At 41.3% G+C, this 22,610-nt stretch overlaps 1 protein-coding gene across 7 annotated transcripts in view; it reads right to left on the bottom strand.

Annotated features, from left to right (window-relative positions):
- NMNAT1 (nicotinamide nucleotide adenylyltransferase 1) overlaps window positions 1-22,610 on the bottom strand; it is an 842,176-nt gene that overhangs the window by 167,051 nt on the left and 652,515 nt on the right. For all 7 annotated transcript variants that reach the window (XM_044063136.1, XM_044063132.1, XM_044063139.1 and 4 more), the window contains one exon: window positions 14,778-14,961. In XM_044063136.1, coding sequence (XP_043919071.1) covers window positions 14,778-14,961 — 184 coding nt within the window. The remainder of the gene's footprint in view (window positions 1-14,777; window positions 14,962-22,610) is intronic.

The following is a 22,610-nucleotide window of genomic DNA, read 5'->3' as shown; positions in this document are numbered from 1 at the left end:
AACTAGAACTGGAGATGTCACTGTTCTTTACTCAGTTCTCAGGACACTAATAACTAGAACTGGAGATGTCATTGTTCTCCTTTACTCAGTCCTCGTGACACTAATAACTAGAACTGGAGATGTTCTCCTTTACTCAGTCCTCGTGACACTAATAACTAGAACTGGAGATGTCACTGTTCTTTACTCAGTCCTCATGACACTAATCACTAGAACTGGATATGTCATTGTTCTCCTTTACTCAGTCCTCATGACACTAATAACTAGAACTGGAGATGTCATTGTTCTCCTTTACTCCGTCCTCAGGACACTAATAACTAGAACTGGAGATGTCACTGTTCTTTACTCAGTCCTCATGACACTAATCACTAGAACTGGAGATGTCATTGTTCTCCTTTACACAGTCCTTATGACACTAATCACTAGAACTGGAGATGTCACTGCTCTCTTTTACTCAGTCCTCATGACACTAACTAGAACTGGAGATGTCACTGTTCTCCTTTACTCAGTCCTCATGACACTAATAACTACAACTGGAGATGTCATTGTTCTCCTTTACACAGTCCTCAGGACACTAATAACTAGAACTGGAGATGTCACTGCTCTCCTTTACTCGGTCCTCAGGACACTAATAACTAGAACTGGAGATGTCACTGTTCTTTACTCAGTCCTCAGGACACTAATAACTAGAACTGGAGATGTCATTGTTCTCCTTTACTCAGTCCTCATGACACTAATAACTAGGACTGGAGATGCCACTGTTCTCTTTACTCAGTCCTCATGACACTAATAACTAGAACTGGAGATGTCACTTGTTCTCCTTTACTCAGTCCTCAGGACTGGAGATGTCATTGTTCTCCTTTACTCAGTCCCCATGACACTAATAACTAGAACTGGAGATGTCACTGTTCTTTACTCAGTCCTCAGGACACTAATAACTAGAACTGGAGATGTCATTGTTCTCCTTTACTCAGTCCTCATGACACTAATAACTAGGACTGGAGATGCCACTGTTCTCTTTACTCAGTCCTCAGGACACTAATAACTAGAACTGGAGATGTCACTGTTCTCTTTACTCAGTCCTCATGACACTAATAACTAGAACTGGAGATGTCACTTGTTCTCCTTTACTCAGTCCTCATGACACTAATAACTAGAACTGGAGATGTCATTGTTCTCCTTTACTCAGTCCTCAGGACTGGAGATGTCATTGTTCTCATTTACTCAGTCCTCAGGAAACTAATAACTAGAACTGGAGATGTCACTGTTCTCTTTACTCAGTCCTCATGACACTAATAACTAGGACTGGAGATGTCACTGTTCCCTTTACTCAGTCCTCATGACACTAATAACTAGAACTGGAGATGTCACTGTTCTCTTTACTCAGTCCTCAGGACACTAATAACTAGAACTGGAGATGTCACTGTTCTCCTTTACTCAGTCCTCAGGACTGGAGATGTCTCCTTTACTCAGTCCTCAGGACACTAATAACTAGAACTGGAGATGTCACTGTTCTCATTTACTCAGTCCTCATGACACTAATAACTAGAACTGGAGATGTCATTGTTCTCCTTTACTCAGTCCCCATGACACTAATAACTAGAACTGGAGATGTCATTGTTCTCCTTTACTCAGTCCTCAGGACACTAATAACTAGAACTGGAGATGTCATTGTTCTCCTTTACTCAGTCCTCAGGACTGGAGATGTCATTGTTCTCCTTTACTCAGTCCTCAGGACACTAATAACTAGGACTGGAGATGCCACTGTTCTCTTTACTCAGTCCTCAGGACACTAATAACTAGAACTGGAGATGTCACTTGTTCTCCTTTACTCAGTCCTCATGACACTAATAACTAGAACTGGAGATGTCATTGTTCTCCTTTACTCAGTCCTCAGGACACTAATAACTAGGACTGGAGATGCCACTGTTCTCTTTACTCAGTCCTCCGGACACTAATAACTAGAACTAGAGATGTCACTGTTCTCTTTACTCAGTCCTCAGGACACGAATAACTAGAACTGGAGATGTCACTTTTCTCTTTACTCAGTCCTCAGGACACTAATAACTAGAACTGGAGATGACACTGTTCTCTTTACTCAGTCCTCAGGACACTAATAACTAGAACTGGAGATGTCACTTGTTCTCCTTTACTCAGTCCTCATGACACTAATAACTAGAACTGGAGATGTCACTGTTCTCTTTACTCAGTCCTCATGACACTAATCATTAGAACTGGCGATGTCACTGTTCTCCTTTACTCAGTCCTCATGACACTAATAACTAGAACTGGAGATGTCAATGTTCTTTACTCAGTCCTCATGACACTAATAACTAGAACTGGAGATGTCATTGTTCTCCTTTACTCAGTCCTCGTGACACTAATCACTAGAACTGGAGATTTAAATGTTCTTTACTCAGTCCTCATGACACTAATAACTAGAACTGAAGATGTCACTGTTCTCCTTTACTCAGTCCTCAGGACACTAATAACTAGAACTGAAGATGTCATTGTTCTCCTTTACTCAGTCCTCAGGACACTAATAACTAGAACTGGAGATGTCACTGCTCTCTTTTACTCAGTCCTCATGACACTAATAACTAGAACTGGAGATGTCAATGTTCTTTACTCAGTCCTCATGACACTAATAACTAGAACTGGAGATGTCATTGTTCTCCTTTACTCAGTCCTCATGACACTAATCACTAGAACTGGAGATGTCAATGTTCTTTACTCAGTCCTCATGACACTAATAACTAGAACTGGAGATGTCATTGTTCTCCTTTACTCAGTCCTCAGGACACTAATAACTAGAACTGAAGATGTAATTGTTCTCCTTTACTCAGTCCTCAGGACACTAATAACTAGAACTGGAGATGTCACTGCTCTCTTTTACTCAGTCCTCATGACACTAATAACTAGAACTGGAGATGTCATTGTTCTCCTTTACTCAGTCCTCCGGACACTAATAACTAGAACTGGAGATGTCACTGTTCTTTACTCAGTCCTCAGGACACTAATAACTAGAACTGGAGATGTCATTGTTCTCCTTTACTCAGTCCTCAGGACACTAATAACTAGAACTGGAGATGTCAATGTTCACCTTTACTCAGTCCTCGTGACACTAATAACTAGAACTGGAGATGTCACTGTTCTTTACTCAGTTCTCAGGACACTAATAACTAGAACTGGAGATGTCATTGTTCTCCTTTACTCAGTCCTCGTGACACTAATAACTAGAACTGGAGATGTTCTCCTTTACTCAGTCCTCGTGACACTAATAACTAGAACTGGAGATGTCACTGTTCTTTACTCAGTCCTCATGACACTAATCACTAGAACTGGAGATGTCATTGTTCTCCTTTACTCAGTCCTCATGACACTAATAACTAGAACTGGAGATGTCATTGTTCTCCTTTACTCCGTCCACAGGACACTAATAACTAGAACTGGAGATGTCACTGTTCTTTACTCAGTCCTCATGACACTAATAACTAGAACTGGAGATGTCATTGTTCTCCTTTACACAGTCCTCATGACACTAATCACTAGAACTGGAGATGTCACTGCTCTCTTTTACTCAGTCCTCATGACACTAATAACTAGAACTGGAGATGTCACTGTTCTCCTTTACTCAGTCCTCATGACACTAATAACTACAACTGGAGATGTCATTGTTCTCCTTTACACAGTCCTCATGACACTAATAACTAGAACTGGAGATGTCACTGCTCTCCTTTACTCGGTCCTCAGGACACTAATAACTAGAACTGGAGATGTCATTGTTCTCCTTTACTCAGTCCTCAGGACTGGAGATGTCATTGTTCTCCTTTACTCAGTCCTCAGGACACTAATAACTAGGACTGGAGATGCCACTGTTCTCTTTACTCAGTCCTCAGGACACTAATAACTAGAACTGGAGATGTCACTGTTCTCTTTACTCAGTCCTCAGGACACTAATAACTAGAACTGGAGATGTCACTGTTCTCCTTTACTCAGTCCTCAGGACTGGAGATGTCATTGTTCTCCTTTACTCAGTCCTCAGGACACTAATAACTAGAACTGGAGATGTCACTGTTCTCATTTACTCAGTCCCCATGACACTAATAACTAGAACTGGAGATGTCACTGTTCTCCTTTACTCAGTCCTCAGGACACTAATAACTAGAACTGGAGATGTCATTGTTCTCCTTTACTCAGTCCTCAGGACTGGAGATGTCATTGTTCTCCTTTACTCAGTCCTCAGGACACTAACAACTAGGACTGGAGATGCCACTGTTCTCTTTACTCAGTCCTCAGGACACTAATAACTAGAACTGGAGATGTCACTTGTTCTCCTTTACTCAGTCCTCATGACACTAATAACTAGAACTGGAGATGTCATTGTTCTCCTTTACTCAGTCGTCAGGACACTAATAACTAGGACTGGAGATGCCACTGTTCTCTTTACTCAGTCCACAGGACACTAATAACTAGAACTGGAGATGTCACTGTTCTCTTTACTCAGTCCTCAGGACACTAATAACTAGAACTGGAGATGTCAATGTTCTCCTTTACACAGTCCTCAGGACACTAATAACTAGAACTGGAGATGTCACTGTTCTCTTTACTCAGTCCTCAGGACACTAATAACTAGAACTGGAGATGTCACTTGTTCTCCTTTACTCAGTCCTCATGACACTAATAACTAGAACTGGAGATGTCACTGTTCTCCTTTACTCAGTCCTCATGACACTAATAACTAGAACTGGAGATGTCACTGCTCTCCTTTACTCAGTCCTCAGGACACTAATAACTAGAACTGGCGATGTCACTGTTCTCCTTTACTCAGTCCTCATGACACTAATCACTAGAAATGGAGATGTCAATGTTCTTTACTCAGTCCTCATGACACTAATAACTAGAACTGAAGATGTCATTGTTCTCCTTCACTCAGTCCTCAGGACACTAATAACTAGAACTGGAGATGTCACTGCTCTCTTTTACTCAGTCCTCATGACACTAATAACTAGAACTGGAGATGTCATTGCTCTCCTTTACTCAGTCCTCAGGACACTAATAACTAGAACTGGAGATGTCACTGTTCTTTACTCAGTTCTCAGGACACTAATAACTAGAACTGGAGATGTCATTGTTCTCCTTTACTCAGTCCTCGTGACACTAATAACTAGAACTGGAGATGTTCTCCTTTACTCAGTCCTCGTGACACTAATAACTAGAACTGGAGATGTCACTGTTCTTTACTCAGTCCTCATGACACTAATCACTAGAACTGGAGATGTCACTGTTCTTTACTCAGTCCTCATGACACTAATAACTAGAACTGGAGATGTCATTGTTCTCCTTTACTCAGTCATCAGGACACTAATAACTAGGACTGGAGATGCCACTGTTCTCTTTACTCAGTCCTCACGACACTAATAACTAGAACTGGAGATGTCACTTGTTCTCCTTTACTCAGTCCTCATGACACTAATAACTAGAACTGGAGATGTCATTGTTCTCCTTTACTCAGTCCTCAGGACACTAATAACTAGGACTGGAGATGCCACTGTTCTCTTTACTCAGTCCTCAGGACACTAATAACTAGAACTAGAGATGTCACTGTTCTCTTTACTCAGTCCTCAGGACACTAATAACTAGAACTGGAGATGTCAATGTTCTCCTTTACACAGTCCTCAGGACACTAATAACTAGAACTGGAGATGTCACTGTTCTCTTTACTCAGTCCTCAGGACACTAATAACTAAAACTGGAGATGTCACTTGTTCTCCTTTACTCAGTCCTCATGACACTAATAACTAGAACTGGAGATGTCACTGTTCTCTTTACTCAGTCCTCATGACACTAATCATTAGAACTGGCGATGTCACTGTTCTCCTTTACTCAGTCCTCATGACACTAATAACTAGAACTGGAGATGTCAATGTTCTTTACTCAGTCCTCATGACACTAATCAGTAGAACTGGAGATGTCAATGTTCTCCTTTACTCAGTCCTCATGACACTAATCACTAGAACTGGAGATGTCAATGTTGTTTACTCAGTCCTCATGACACTAATAACTAGAACTGAAGATGTCACTGTTCTCCTTTACTCAGTCCTCAGGACACTAATAACTAGAACTGAAGATGTCATTGTTCTCCTTTACTCAGTCCTCAGGACACTAATAACTAGAACTGGAGATGTCACTGCTCTCTTTTACTCAGTCCTCATGACACTAATAACTAGAACTGGAGATGTCAATGTTCTTTACTCAGTCCTCATGACACTAATAACTAGAACTGGAGATGTCATTGTTCTCCTTTACTCAGTCCTCATGACACTAATCACTAGAACTGGAGATGTCTATGTTCTTTACTCAGTCCTCATGACACTAATAACTAGAACTGGAGATGTCATTGTTCTCCTTTACTCAGCCCTCAGGACACTAATAACTAGAACTGAAGATGTCATTGTTCTCCTTTAGTCAGTCCTCAGGACACTAATAACTAGAACTGGAGATGTCACTGCTCTCTTTTACTCAGTCCTCATGACACTAATAACTAGAACGGGAGATCTCATTGTTCTCCTTTACTCAGTCCTCAGGACACTAATAACTAGAACTGGAGATGTCACTGTTCTTTACTCAGTCCTCAGGACACTAATAACTAGAACTGGAGATGTCATTGTTCTCCTTTACTCAGTCCTCAGGACACTAATAACTAGAACTGGAGATGTCAATGTTCACCTTTACTCAGTCCTCGTGACACTAATAACTAGAACTGGAGATGTCACTGTTCTTTACTCAGTTCTCAGGACACTAATAACTAGAACTGGAGATGTCATTGTTCTCCTTTACTCAGTCCTCGTGACACTAATAACTAGAACTGGAGATGTTCTCCTTTACTCAGTCCTCGTGACACTAAGAACTAGACCTGGAGATGTCATTGTTCTTTACTCAGTCCTCATGACACTAATCACTAGAACTGGAGATGTCATTGTTCTCCTTTACTCAGTCCTCATGACATTAATAACTAGAACTGGAGATGTCATTGTTCTCCTTTACTCCGTCCTCAGGACACTAATAACTAGAACTGGAGATGTCACTGTTCTTTACTCAGTCCTCATGACACTAATAACTAGAACTGGAGATTCACCTTTACTCAGTCCTCATGACACTAATAACTAGGACTGGAGATGCCACTGTTCTCTTTACTCAGTCCTCAGGACACTAATAACTAGAACTGGAGATGTCACTGTTCTCCTTTACTCAGTCCTCAGGACACCAATAACTAGAACTGGAGATGTCACTGTTCTCCTTTACTCAGTCCTCAGGACTGGAGATGTCATTGTTCTCCTTTACTCAGTCCTCAGGACACTAATAACTAGAACTGGAGATGTCACTGTTCTCATTTACTCAGTCCTCATGACACTAATAACTAGAACTGGAGATGTCATTGTTCTCCTTTACTCAGTCCCCATGACACTAATAACTAGAACTGGAGATGTCACTGTTCTCCTTTACTCAGTCCTCAGGACACTAATAACTAGAACTGGAGATGTCATTGTTCTCCTTTACTCAGTCCTCAGGACTGGAGATGTCATTGTTCTCCTTTACTCAGTCCTCAGGACACTAATAACTAGGACTGGAGATGCCACTGTTCTCTTTACTCAGTCCTCAGGACACTAATAATTAGAACTGGAGATGTCACTTGTTCTCCTTTACTCAGTCCTCATGACACTAATAACTAGAAATGGAGATGTCATTGTTCTCCTTTACTCAGTCCTCAGGACACTAATAACTATGACTGGAGATGCCACTGTTCTCTTTACTCAGTCCTCAGGACACTAATAACTAGAACTGGAGATGTCACTGTTCTCTTTACTCAGTCCTCAGGACACTAATAACTAGAACTGGAGATGTCAATGTTCTCCTTTACACAGTCCTCAGGACACTAATAACTAGAACTGGAGATGTCACTGTTCTCTTTACTCAGTCCTCAGGACACTAATAACTAGAACTGGAGATGTCACTTGTTCTCCTTTACTCAGTCCTCATGACACTAATAAATAGAACTGGAGATGTCACTGTTCTCCTTTACTCAGTCCTCATGACACTAATAACTAGAACTGGAGATGTCATTGTTCTCCTTTACTCAGTCCTCAGGACACTAATAACTAGAACTGGAGATGTCACTGTTCTTTACTCAGTACTCAGGACACTAATCAGTAGAACTGGAGATGTCAATGTTCTTTACTCAGTCCTCAGGACACTAATAACTAGAACTGGAGATGTCATTGTTCACCTTTACTCAGTCCTCGTGACACTAATAACTAGAACTGGAGATGTCACTGCTCTCTTTTACTCAGTCCTCAGGACACTAATAACTAGAACTGGAGATGTCATTGTTCTCCTTTACTCAGTCCTCAGGACACTAATAACTAGAACTGGAGATGTCACTGTTCTTTACTCAGTTCTCAGGACACTAATAACTAGAACTGGAGATGTCATTGTTCTCCTTTACTCAGTCCTCATGACACTAATAACTAGAACTGGAGATGTTCTCCTTTACTCAGTCCTAGAACTGGAGATGTCACTGTTCTTTACTCAGTCCTCATGACACTAATCACTAGAACTGGAGATGTCACTGTTCTTTACTCAGTCCTCATGACACTAATAACTAGAACTGGAGATGTCATTGTTCTCCTTTACACAGTCCTCAGGACACTAATAACTAGAACTGGAGATGTTAATCTTCTTTACTCAGTCCTCAGGACACTAATAACTAGAACTGGAGATGTCACTGCTCTCTTTTACTCAGTCCTCATGACACTAATAACTAGAACTGGAGATGTCACTGTTCTCCTTTACTCAGTCCTCAGGACACTAATAACTAGAACTGGAGATGTCACTGCTCTCTTTTACTCAGTCCTCATGACACTAATAACTAGAACTGGAGATGTCACTGTTCTCCTTTACTCAGTCCTCATGACACTAATAACTACAACTGGAGATGTCATTGTTCTCCTTTACTCAGTCCTCAGGACACTAATAACTAGAACTGGAGATGTCACTGCTCTCTTTTACTCAGTCCTCATGACACTAATAACTAGAACTGGAGATATCAATGTTCTTTACTCAGTCCTCATGACACTAATAACTAGAACTGGAGATGTCATTGTTCTCCTTTACTCAGTCCTCATGACACTAATCACTAGAACTGGAGATGTCTATGTTCTTTACTCAGTCCTCATGACACTAATAACTAGAACTGGAGATGTCATTGTTCTCCTTTACTCAGTCCTCAGGACACTAATAACTAGAACTGGAGATGTCACTGTTCTCCTTAAAACTAGCAGGGGAGATCTCCAGTCCTCATGACACTAATAACTAGAACTGGAGATGTCAATGTTCTCTTTACTCAGTCCTCAGGACACTAATAACTAGAACTGGAGATGTCACTGTTCTCTTTACTCAGTCCTCATGACACTAATAACTAGGACTGGAGATGCCACTGTTCTCTTTACTCAGTCCTCAGGACACTAATAACTAGAACTGGAGATGTCAATGTTCTCCTTTACTCAGTCCTCAGGACACTAATAACTAGAACTGGAGATGTCAATGTTCTCCTTTACTCAGTCCTCAGGACACTAATAACTAGAACTGGAGATGTCAATGTTCTTTACTCAGTCCTCATGACACTAATAACTAGAACTGGAGATGTCATTGTTCTCCTTTACTCAGTCCTCATGACACTAATAACTAGAACTGGAGATGTCATTGTTCTCCTTTACTCAGTCTTCGTGACACTAATAACTAGAACTGGAGATGTCAATGTTCTCCTTTACTCAGTCCTTGTGACACTAATAACTAGAACTGGAGATGTCACTGTTCTTTACTCAGTCCTCATGACACTAATCACTAGAACTGGAGATGTCATTGTTCTCCTTTACTCCGTCCTCAGGACACTAATAACTAGAACTGGAGATGTCACTGTTCTTTACTCAGTCCTCATGACACTAATAACTAGAACTGGAGATGTCAATGTTCTCTTTACTCAGTCCTCAGGACACTAATAACTAGAACTGGAGATGTCACTGTTCTCCTTTACTCAGTCCTCAGGACACTAATAACTAGAACTGGAGATGTCAATGTTCTCCTTTACACAGTCCTCAGGACACTAATAACTAGAACTGGAGATGTCACTGTTCTCTTTACTCAGTCCTCAGGACACTAATAACTAGAACTGGAGATGTCACTTAGTTCTCCTTTACTCAGTCCTCAGGACACTAATAACTAGAACTGGAGATGTCACTGTTCTCTTTACTCAGTCCTCATGAGACTAATAACTAGGACTGGAGATGTCACTGTTCTCTTTACTCAGTCCTCAGGACACTAATAACTAGAACTGGAGAGGTCATTGTTCTCCTTTACTCAGTCCTCATGACACTAATAACTAGAACTGGAGATGTCAATGTTCTTTACTCAGTCCTCATGACACTAATAACTAGAATTGGAGATGTCATTGTTCTCCTTTACTCAGTCCTCATGACACTAATAACTAGAACTGGAGATGTCAATGTTCTTTACTCAGTCCTCATGACACTAATAACTAGAACTGGAGATGTCATTGTTCTCCTTTACTCAGTCCTCAGGACACTAATAACTAGAACTGGAGATGTCAATGTTCTCCTTTACTCAGTCCTCATGACACTAAAAACTAGAACTGGAGATGTCACTGTTCTCTTTACTCAGTCCTCATGACACTAATAACTAGAACTGGAGATGCCAATGTTCTCTTTACTCAGTCCTCAGGACACTAATAACTAGAACTGGAGATGTCACTGTTCTCCTTTACTCAGTCCTCAAGACACTAATAACTAGAACTGGAGATGCCACTGTTCTTTACTCAGTCCTCAAGACACTAATTACTAGAACTGGAGATGTCAATGTTCTTTACTCAGTCCTCATGACACTAATAACTAGAACTGGAGATGTCATTGTTCTCCTTTACTCAGTCCTCAGGACACTAATAACTAGAACTGGAGGTGTCATTGTTCTCCTTTACTCAGTCCTCATGACACTAATCACTAGAACTGGAGATGTCACTGTTCTCCTTTACTCAGTCCTCAGGACACTAATAACTAGAACTGGAGATGTCAATGTTCTCCTTTACACAGTCCTCATGACACAAATCATAGAATATAATGGTCCTTTTGGCATGCATCTGTCCAGACACATGCAACAAATGGAATGCCCACAGAGATACCTTATTAAAAGGATGAAAGGTCTAAATAATACGCCCTGTACGAACTGTTTCAAAGCCCTGTCACTATATTCGGTATCCTACAGACTGCTAAGAGGTGACCTGTTTCTTACTACAAAGTAGTCCCCCTCCCCAAATCAATATTTATTTATTTAGGTTCATAGGTTCATAGATTAGTACTAAGCTAACTGCCCTTGAGAGCCATTTTAAGCCTAGCCAATTATCCCTTGTGAGACTCAAACCCTGCATCTTGTGTTTGTAAGGCAAGCACCTTAACCATTAGGCCACCCTGTTAACTGGGTTGGTCTGACTGGGCAAAGCCCTTTTTCAGCAGAGATCCGAGGAGAGAAGCTCCAGTATTACAATGCATAGATACAATACTGATGGACCTCCTGTGCATCAGTAAATCAAATGGCATCAGAAATAGTCAAACCATGAATATAAACCTCTTCTGCAACATCAAGAAAATGGTTTGGAGGAACATGTATATACCACAGAGGATACACTGCTCTAGAACAGACTCCCCATCCATGTAAAACAAAGCTCATCACTGTCTATATTCAACAATAACTTGGATCTATGGATGGGAAACAGAAAATTTACCACAACTTCCGTCTGTACTACTAATGGACAGAGAAAGCTCCTAAATGCTTTATCCCAAGCATGCATCCCTTCAAATCATCTACAGTAAGATCCCAGTTACTCTCACTAGGAGTAATATAATATATAATTATCAACTAACACCAAATGGGATAGGTTATTTCAAGTACCAAAAGGGACATTGGCTAGGATTAAAATGACCCACAAAGGCAACTAGCATGGCACTTAAATACGAACCTATAAACTTGTACTTAAACAGCACAATTCATCTTCTACACCACAGAATCAATCCTGTGCCTACTGGACGAAAAAAATGGTTTCTTCAACTGCAAAGTCTCAGGTGATAACTAAAGTATGTGCTTTACGGAGGTTGTGTGCCCCCAAGTGCTAAAATATGATGAGAAAATAAATGGTTCTTACCAATATTCCACTACTTTATGCCAAAAGTTGTGAATCATCTCCCCACAAATACTGAATATAACTGTGTGAACAAACAAGTCTACTTCCTTTCAGCAAAGCAGGAAATGCAACTTTCTCTGAAACAGGAATCTTAATGACTATGTATTCCTGTAACGTTAATTTAACTACCTTTGTGTAACAAAGTCATAGCTGAAAAAGGGATGCAGGATTCAGTCTGTCTTAACATACGTCGCCAGGATGACAACCTATTCATGGAAAGCAGATTCACTCAAGTCTACTACACGAATAATCGAAATTAGTAAAGTAAGCATTCAAAAATAACAGCTTGCAGTGGCATTAAGTGGAAGGATAGAATGAAAAGAAGAAAAAAAAACTTGGAAAAGCAAAATATCATCTGGGGAATGTAGAAATTTGGAAAGCCTCACTGAAAACTGTATCGGAGTGTTTCAGCAGCATCTGGTCCTCTATGTGAAATACCATCACTCAGGGTGGAATACGGGTCTTCCTGCACAGCAGGAAGTCAGTTATATAAGATATGAGGAATGCGAGTCTTAGCCACTGAAGACTAATCTGACACATTCTAGGTCCCACAGCTGATGTAAAGGAGTCAATGGTATGTGAATAATACCTCTGTCTGAAATCACCTGAGAAAGACAGACACTTTGGATACAAGTTTTCCTCAGTTTACAGAAAATTCCAGTGCAGAGTACAAAAATCCTGGGGAATGGTAGAATATCCTGGTTTTAATAGTTTCTCATTCCTCCAATGAAGTATAATCTACTCAAAGGTTGCACACACAAATGAAATACATCACAGGCCATGACGGAAGAAATAGGGTACGTTAACTGCTGCAACAACCAACCAGTCCATCAAACAGAAAAGGGCAGTCTACCTGAAACAGTTTCACAGATTAACTAGAAAGCAGTTGACCTTGAAGGTGCTGGTCAGCTACTTGAAACTGTAGGCAAATGCCCCCTAAAAATCAATAACTGCCCACTTTTTTCCTTTGCTTCATCCCCTAAATGAATCATGTTTGTTGCCACATCATTACAATCTTCCTTTCAAGTGTTAGGCATCATGTTTTCAGTTAGGCTCCTGCTCAACAGCACATTCCACTAGTGGCACAGCAGGGACATGTACCTCATCAGACATATCAGACAGCTGGAAAGATCCCAAATGTTCCTAATAAAGAGGATCAAAGGTCTAAAATCCCTAACTTACCAAAAAAAATTCAAGCATTGTTGCTCTTTTTTGCATGTTACATCTTACAAGCTCCTCACAGGAGACCCATGCTTTGCATTCCAAGCAATCAGGGACAAAGTAGTTCAGGATACCTTGTGCCTTCACAAATCAAACAGTCCCACAGATATGAACAAAGGGTCTAAACCTACTTGAGCAGATCAATAAAAGAAGGTGGAGAGAGACATTTATTACTTAGCGTCTCCCTTACCTCTGGAACGAGCTTCCCCGTACAGTCAAAGCAGTGTGATGCACTACCTTGAAACAGGACCTGGACAATTAGATGGATGCTCATAAATTCACACTGGGCTTAGCTGGCCTAGACCTCCTTGACAGGGGAAATACAGTTTAGGGTGGGTACAGGCAAGGCATAATGGTTGCAAGACACAACAGCCTTGAACTTCCTAGGATTTCTATGGAAAATTACACATAATCAAGTTTGTGGAACAAATTGTGTGTATAAGCACGGATCTGGAGATGGACTATCATCTTAATGGCCATTCATCTCAAAAGCTGACAGTTCATGGTGTTCACAGTGATGGACTTCTTGTAGCAGCCCAAACTCAAGCCAGTATTAAGAAGGTTAGCATAAATAAGATACTGTAGTTACACTAAATTCCTCACACTCAAAGGAATGAAAGATTTACGGTAAAAACAGTTTGATCAATGTACTGACACGTTAGTGCATATTTCTTTTCAATGAATGTTTGTTAATGATGTTTCATATGGATGTTTCAGCTCTGCCTAAGCCCTCTAACTCTCATTTAATCTTTCCCAAACAATGTCATGGACAGGAATAAAAAAAAATCAGGTAAATCCCTGTAGTATTGGACAATGATCCACCACAGAGTAAAAAAAAACATAGGTTAGCAGGTAAACTCTGAAGAATAGTAAATGAATATCTTTTCTAACAAAAATTTACAGGGGCATTACTCTAAATGGGCACTTTGTTTAGTTTTATTCAAATACTCCACTGGTTAAGAATCATTAGGAACAAATGTTTCTTTTCTGGAGTGGTGCACACAGTATATAGAGATTAATGGAACTAAAGTCTACATGATGAAGTTCAAAGGCAACTCAAAGCCTTCACTCTCTGTTGCACTATACTACACATTTAATGCCACACGTTTCTTCAATGCATATTACTTCCTGTGACTGTATGAGCTGGATGTATGTTATGGGAAGCTCAACATTTTGAAGGACTACAAAAGACATTTAATGGAACTGTTTTTTGTTATTACAACAAGGAAAAAAATTAGCAGGCATACTGCACCTTAAAACCTTCTCGGTCTCCTGCCATTCATTTTGCTCACTTTCCCAAGTGTCCACTGTTATCCAGTCAGAACTCTTTGTTGCGTACTTTGTCATTGCGACTCTATGATGGGCCTGTATCAAACCTTTCTTTTTGTAAGCATCACCCACAGGAGAAATAATGCCCTTGGAAACTTTGTACTTTCCTAAAAAAATGTGAAAAAGCAAATGCTCATAAACTGTCAAATGTTTACTGTAAATTCCTTTTTTGTTATAGCACATCAGACTATTATCTTTTCCAAATGCATCATGCTGTGGTGTCCTAACAGAGCTTTGCTTATAAGGAAAGTGAATTGAGGTGTACACTACAGTCATGAAAACTGAAAATAACTTATCACAAGAATTGTTTTGGACCTAAAATTAAAAGTATAACTTTTATCTTGTGTTTAGATCACTTACTTATGTTACTTTTTTTTGGTCCTCCACAGACTTTTATTATCAATCTCAACCAGTCTTTTCTGTTAACTCTGTCCTTTTTTCCTTCTTTTTCATCAGCTTCCTTAATAACCTACATCACCTTGTGGGGGCCCTCTCCCTTTCCAACTATAATTTGCATTATACAGACCTTTGTTTGACTGGCATAAAAGGAAGACGGTCAACAGACTGGCAGGACGTTACCCATGGCTGAACTACATATCTAGCTTGCCTTATTCTATACCTCTAATGGTCAAGCAAGACACTGCAGCACAGCAGGGCCTACAATACCAAGACATAGGTGCATGCTTCTATGCACCTGTTCCAAGCTGCAGCATAAACACAACCTGGTAGGAAAAAGTTCTGCCTTTCAAACAGGAGCAAGAATCAGCTCTTGTAATCCAACAGACTGTGTTCATGCATCGAGGCCAGCTTCCTCTCCTTATCTCTAATCTGCAGTCAGCCTCTGCATCATACAGCAGACCTGTATCTCATATTTGGTTAACTAAATTTCAGTGAGAAATTCTGGAGACAAACATGAACCTTGTTCCACAAATTCACAAACAGGACTTATCACACCTCCTATAAAGGGCAATGAAACATGATCCATGTAGCAACTGCCTGTGTAATTCTACCTTGTACTCAGACTTAACTTGGCAATACAAAAAGTCTGAAATTGCCTTCTCGAGTTTAACAGCACTCCAACACTCAAAGAAAGCTTCACATGTAATAGCTAATTTATCAAGAGTTCACCAAGACTCAGTCTAAAACAGATTCCCTACCGTTCCCATCCAACTTCTGAAGTCATGGTTTGCACATAAACTCTTAATTTCTAACTAGTTTTGGTTGTCTGCCTATTAATAAACATGCTATTAAAATATAATTCTTAAAGGAAAGCTGCTGAACTCACAGTCACAAGTATATTTTAAATCCTCACATATGAAGTCTTTCCCATAATGCTTTGAACATGTAACAGTTACTATTGTTTATTTTTCTGACATCACAATGCACAAAGTTTATCCAAAAATATCAATTACCAGGAAATGGCACGCCAAATTCCAAGCAGACACCATTTTCAAAGTAAACAAAGCAATGTACAATTAAAACTAAATAAAATTTAAAAAATGTAAGCAATAAAATCCAAAATACAGCAAAATGGCAAATTATGAAATAAAACAACACTACACTAATTAAAATAATTGGTTATAAACTGAATTAGAAAAAAAAACAACACACCAACTAGTCAGCAGTATCACAATGCTAGTTAAACTTGAATCAAACTAACCAGTAAGTTACCGAACTGTTGTGCCAGGTAAATAAATGATCTACCGAAGCTGACTGGCATCCTTCTCCATTCAGAGATAACCAGTATAGTACACCTATTACCTTTGTCTCACTGAAGGGTTCTACACATCAAGGCTAATGCTAGAAGGATAGTTTCTACATCAATGCCGGGGTTGTGTCTTTAACAACATTCCAATAACAGCATTCAAGGATACAGCAAGAATATAAAAATGTAATTCATTCCATCACTAAAGTCTATGCTGAAATACATTTATACAGTCGGGGTGTAGGAACAACAAGACCCCAGTAGAAGCTCCAAGGGTCTGAATATTCTGTGATGTATTTTCTGCCTTATTTTTAAAAGACATACTTCTACCCAGAACAGATACATTTTTACACACACAGACACGCACGTGCACAAACACACACGCAGTGCACACACACATACACACACGTGCACACACACACACACACACACACACACACACACACACACACACACACTCACACACACACACACACACACACACACACACACACACACACACACACACACACACACACACACACACACACACACACACACACACACACACACACACACACACACACACACACAGAGTACTGTGAAATGGCAGTTTATTCAATGAGCCATTGGCAATAAGTAGTTGCTTGCAGACACACCCTCTTCCTGCCAAACTATCAAAGGCAGCCACTTAGCATATGTAAAGTGTACGGTGTGATGTTTAGTGAAAGAAATTATGCTGAACATGTTACTCCTAAATATGCTGCAACCATGCTCCCCTCAGACACATGCCTAACTGCAGTGCCTTTGACGTTTGTGTTAACGTGAAAGAATTTATTTTCAGCATGCTACTCTGAGCATGGTCTCTTCACAGCAACAGGTTCTCTGATTCAATTCTCGGCTGGGGTACCTTCTGTGTGGAATCTGCATGGCCTACCTGCGGTCACATGGGTTTCCTCAGGGTGCTCAGTTTTACTTCAACATTGCAAAGACATGTGGTAGGTGGACTGGACACTCTAAATTGGTTGTAGGTGCAAGTGAACATGTGTGAGTGAATGGTACGGATGAACTACAGTGGCAGAGCTAGCCACCTGGCGGTGTAAACCTTGGATGGAGATGATTGTCACTGCTGAAGTAACACCCCAACCCCATGTTAAATTGGGATGGATGGACTCTTACAATGCACCCCCCACACACACACACACGCACACACAGGTACACATAAGCATAAGCCAGTAATATTAGTTTTACACTGCTTTCTGCAAATAGCAGTATATTGTGCAGCACTAGTACTGCCACGGCAGATAAGTGACTGTTGTGTAGCAGTCATCAGCAGTAATACACACCTGCTACTGCTCATGATGTCACAGAATGTCCCTGATTTTACCTCATATTTTTGACCTGTCCCTTGTACAAGTTTTGATTTGCTGGTAAATCATTTAAGATTGCAGTCAGTCAGAAATGCCAGATATTAGAGTTTCATACTTTTTACTGTCACAAAAATGATGTTGATGCAAAACATGCCATTCTATTAACTTTTTAACTGAACTGTAGTAATATTTAAATGTGTTCCTTATTTTAAACATTTATTCTGCCATTATTTTTGGCGTTTCCCAAAATTGAAGAAAGCAGCTCAGCATTACAGCATTTATAAAACTCCTAAAAGAGAAAACCATCCCTGAAGATGTTAAATCCCATGCAAGCACGGAGACTGGTCATCCTGTTTAGGAAAGCATGCATAACTGGAACATGAATGACCCTTCTGTTGTTGTTGCTTCTACTCATTTTCTCCCAACAGGCAGGCATCCACAATACCTCCAGTAGTGGGAGGGCCCCCACACAGTCAAGGAAGATTGGGGGCACCCCGCTGCTGCAGGAATTGTGGGTGCCTAAAAACCAACTATGATGTCAGTTTCAGTGGAGAGAATGCCCACCAGCAGGGCTTAACTATGTCAAGGGCACTATGTCAGTGGTAAAACATTTAATTAAACTAAGAAGCCTGCTACTTGACAAAACACTGTTACTATAACCAGAGATATCTTTGAATGTTAAAGAAGATGTGGTGTCAGTCCTTAGGATTCTTCATCTTAGGTTCATAGGTTCATACTAGGCTATCTGTCCTGGGGCAATTATAAGCCTAGCCTGATTCTGTATGGCTTACGCCACCCCTTGATTTGAGTATACTGTGCCCTTTTTAAGGTTTAGTTTACTGTGCCTCTGTCCAATAGTGACACGGGAGTAATCCCTGGGACAAACCTACGATCCCCATCCACCTATCGAGATTCTTCTTGAAGAGATTCAGTGAGGTGCTCTGCCTCACATTAACTGGAATTCTATTCCAGAGCGAAGGGAGCCTCTGGGTTATGAACCTGCCCCTCCAGCAAGTTCTATTTATTTCTGTGCTGAGGTTCAAGTCCCTCGAGCGTGTGGCTCTAAGGGATTTAGATTTACTGAGGTGGAGCATGCCCATTAATTCTGTATTTGACATAGCTTTGCATGTCAGGCATAGATCGCCTCAAAGTAGGTGGCATGCAACTGAGTAGAGCTGGAGTTTTTTTAACCGAGCAGCATATGGCATCTGTTTGAGACCCTTGATCCTCTTGGTGATATACTTTTGGGGTCTTTCTAATTGCTGCAGGTATCAGGTAAGGTACATCCCAAAAGGGGCATTGTATTCTATGATGGGCCTGATGAGGGATGAATAAAGGGGCACGATTACCTTTCTTGATCTAGATGTGAAACCCTTCGTGATGAGGTGGGCTATATCGAAGGTCTTTCTAACCACTTTGGCAATGTGGTTTTCAAAGGAGAGATTGCTATCAACTTGGGACCCAGATCCCTAATAACTTTCTCTGTACTTAATGGGTTTCCGCCTATGTGGTAATTTGTGGGCACATTGTTTTTGCCAAACGGTATGACTATACATTTTTTGGCATTTAGCTTTAAACCATGGCGCTGGCACCAGTTATCTGTCTCTGTGAGACCTTTTTGAAGGATGTTTGTGTCAGCTGGAGAGTTGATTATGGCGCCCAGTTTGCAGTCATCTGCGAACTTGGTGAGCCATAGTCCTCCTACGTTTGCCTGTACCTCGGAAAAGTATATACCGAACAAGAGTGGTCCCAGGACAGAACCCTGTGGGATGCCACTTGTGACCGGTTTCGAGTTGGACATGGCTCCAGCAACTCTCACTCTGTGGGTTCTGTCTTTGAGCCAGTTTGCGACCCATCTTGTGACATAGGGGTTTATATTTAAGCTGGATAGCTTATCTATGATGCCCGAGTGGGGTACTGTGTCAAATGCCTTTGCAAGGTCCAGATAGGCTGTGTGGACTACCTTCCCTTCATCTATGGCTTTGGTGACTGTTTCGAAGAAGTCAACCAGGTTCAAAAGGCAGGATCTGCCCTTGACAAAGCCAAACTGGGTAGGATCTAGTGTCTGTAGGTCCCCAATGTCTTTGTTTATGAGCTCCATGATGATCCTCTCCATAGCCTTGCAGACTAAGCTAGTCAGGCTTATGGGGCGATAGTTTCCAGGGTCCGTAGAGGCTCCACCTTTGTGGAGTGGGACAACTGTTGCTGTACCCAATTCTGTGGGCACATATCCTGTAGTGAGGCTGAGATTGTATAGCTGTTTTATTTGAGGGATTAATTCCTCTTGGAGTTCATGTAGGACGCAACCTGGGACGCCATCTGGTCCCATGGAAGCAGTGTTTTTTGCTTTGGAAAGTACAGCCTTCACCTGAGCATCAGAGATGTTTGGGAGGCAGCCCTCTGCCGGGATAGATACTTGCTCTTTTGGGGGGGAAGGGGTGGAGAAGTTTGCACTGAACCTGTCTGCCAGGATATTGGCGATGCCTGTGGGTTCAGTGTATTTTTTGTCATTTAGAATCAACTCAGAACAAGTCTGGGAGTTGCATCCCAGGTTTCTAACAAAACTGAAAAAAGCCTCATGATTGTCTTTGGTGTCCTGTGCAATTTTTCTCTCGAAGCTGGCCTTGGAGGATTTTATGAGGGATCGTTAATTTTTTGCTAGTACTGATCAGAGATGCCTTCCCTATTAGGGATTTTGCTCTATCATGTAGCAGCTTCCTCCTTCTGTTGTACAGTTTATTTATGGCAGGGGTCCACCAGACTGGACGCCTGTCTTTGGATGATTGGGTCTTGGTTTTGTTTGGGATAGCATGATCCATGCATTCCTGGAGATGTCCGTAGAATGTGTTTATATAGGATTCTGCAGTTTGGGCTGTAGTTTCCACTGGCCCTGGGGCCTTTAAGGATTCCACTTCGGTTTTGAGAAGCGAGAAGTTCACTTTTGAGAAGTTTTTCACTGAGGTTTTCTGGGCTGGAGGTGGGGTCGGGATGTGGACATCCAGTGAAATTAATTTATGGTCTGATCTTACCAATGAGGGAAATACTTCTGGTGTGGATCACAGAGTCCCCATGTTGGTAATGATCAGGTCTAGTATGTTGTCCCCTCTTGTGGGAGTGGTGACTAGTTGTTCCATAGCATTTGAGTTTTTAATTTCCAGGAACCTTTGGGCTAAGGTGCTGGGGCTTGAGTAATGCTCCCAGTCAATGTTTGGGTAGTTGAAGTCGCCCAATATAATGGTGTTCGGAGAGATCTTCATGTTCTCCAATGTTTTCAGGAAAGCCGAGTGTGATTCCTGACTTTGAGAGGGTGGTCTGTAGGATGCTATAAACTGAAAAGCAGTCCTGCCCACTGTTAGTTGCACATGGATGGTCTCCGATACTTTGTGCAATGCCACTAACCTGGAGGTGTGGATATCCTTGATAAATATGGAAACTCCCTCCTTTGTGGTTTGGTCCTGGTTTTGGGCCGAAAAGCATGATATGAGGTATAGCCTGGTAGTGCTGGGGTGCTCTCTGGAGCCTTGAACCAGGTTTCTGTCACTGCACAGATATCGATGTTCTCCATACTGAGTGCGTGCATCTTGAGGTTAAGACTTCTGGCGTTTAGCAGCATTACCCTTAGTTTCTTGTTCCTTGTGCTGTCTATGGGGGTGGGTTTGACTTTTGAGCCTTGCCTAAAAAAGGCACTTTGGGGGTGGCAAGAGCCTTTGCCAATATCCAAAAGCCCAGTGGTGATAGGTGCAAGCCGTCCCTAGCGAAGCAACGTGGCTTGTCGAGCATGTCATCCCAGACTGACAGACACTGGATGCCCTTTGAATGACACCAAAATTTTAGCCAATTGTTAAAATCGATCATTTTGTCTTTGTACTGTGGCATCATTCTAGGTGAGGGTAAGATGCTGCTCAAGGTCAGGGTCATACCAGCCTGGGCTACATGATCAGAGAGCTCCTCTATGTCTCTTTTCATGTAGTCCAGGGAGGTACGTCTCAGGTCATTCACACCAGCATGTACAATGACTGAGTCATATTTGTATTTGCTTTGGAGTGACCTGAGTGCATGCGTTATGTGGCGGATCCTAGCACCCGACAGGCAGCTCACCGTGACCTTCTCTTTATTCAGCCTGGTGAGTGGGACATCAGTGTGTCTGACAAAAGAGTCACCTATTACAAGAGTATCAGGTGTGTTATTCAGCCTTAAGGGCTGTGGCTTATTGGCACACTGACTTTGTGGGTTATGTGTTGTGCGTGTTTTGTTTTGAGGTAGCGTTTGCTTGGATGCCTGCTTTGGAGGTCTCTGTTGCTTAGGTAGATTCTTATTTAGAGCCTCCGAGTATGTTTTTGTGTATTTATGTGTTTGGTTAGCTGATGTGGTGGGACTATGTGATACTGGAATTGTGTTGTGTGAGGTTACCTTCTCCTCCTGACTGGTTACACCAGTTTTGAGATGAGAGAGCTCAGCCTTCAGTTTGGCTAAATAGTTGCATCTCTCACATATATTTGAACCTGTTTGGAGGAGGAGAGGGTTGTCCATGTACATGAGACAGTTGTAACATTGCCTCAAAATTCCCATATTCACCAGCTGGACTGGAGAGGAAACCATTGACTGACCTTTGGACATGCTAGAGTAATATAGGGAAACTGAATTTAAGGACCAATAGAGGACAGGGTAATCGTAGAGAGTATAAGAGTAAGTAGTGCTTATG

The sequence above is a fragment of the Protopterus annectens genome, chromosome 2.part1, assembly GCF_019279795.1.
Source record: "Protopterus annectens isolate FY-2018-M chromosome 2.part1, PAN1.0, whole genome shotgun sequence".
Taxonomy (NCBI): domain Eukaryota; kingdom Metazoa; phylum Chordata; order Ceratodontiformes; family Protopteridae; genus Protopterus; species Protopterus annectens.
The sequence above is the reverse complement of the archived record's forward strand: the minus strand, read 5'-3'. Positions and strand labels throughout refer to the sequence as shown.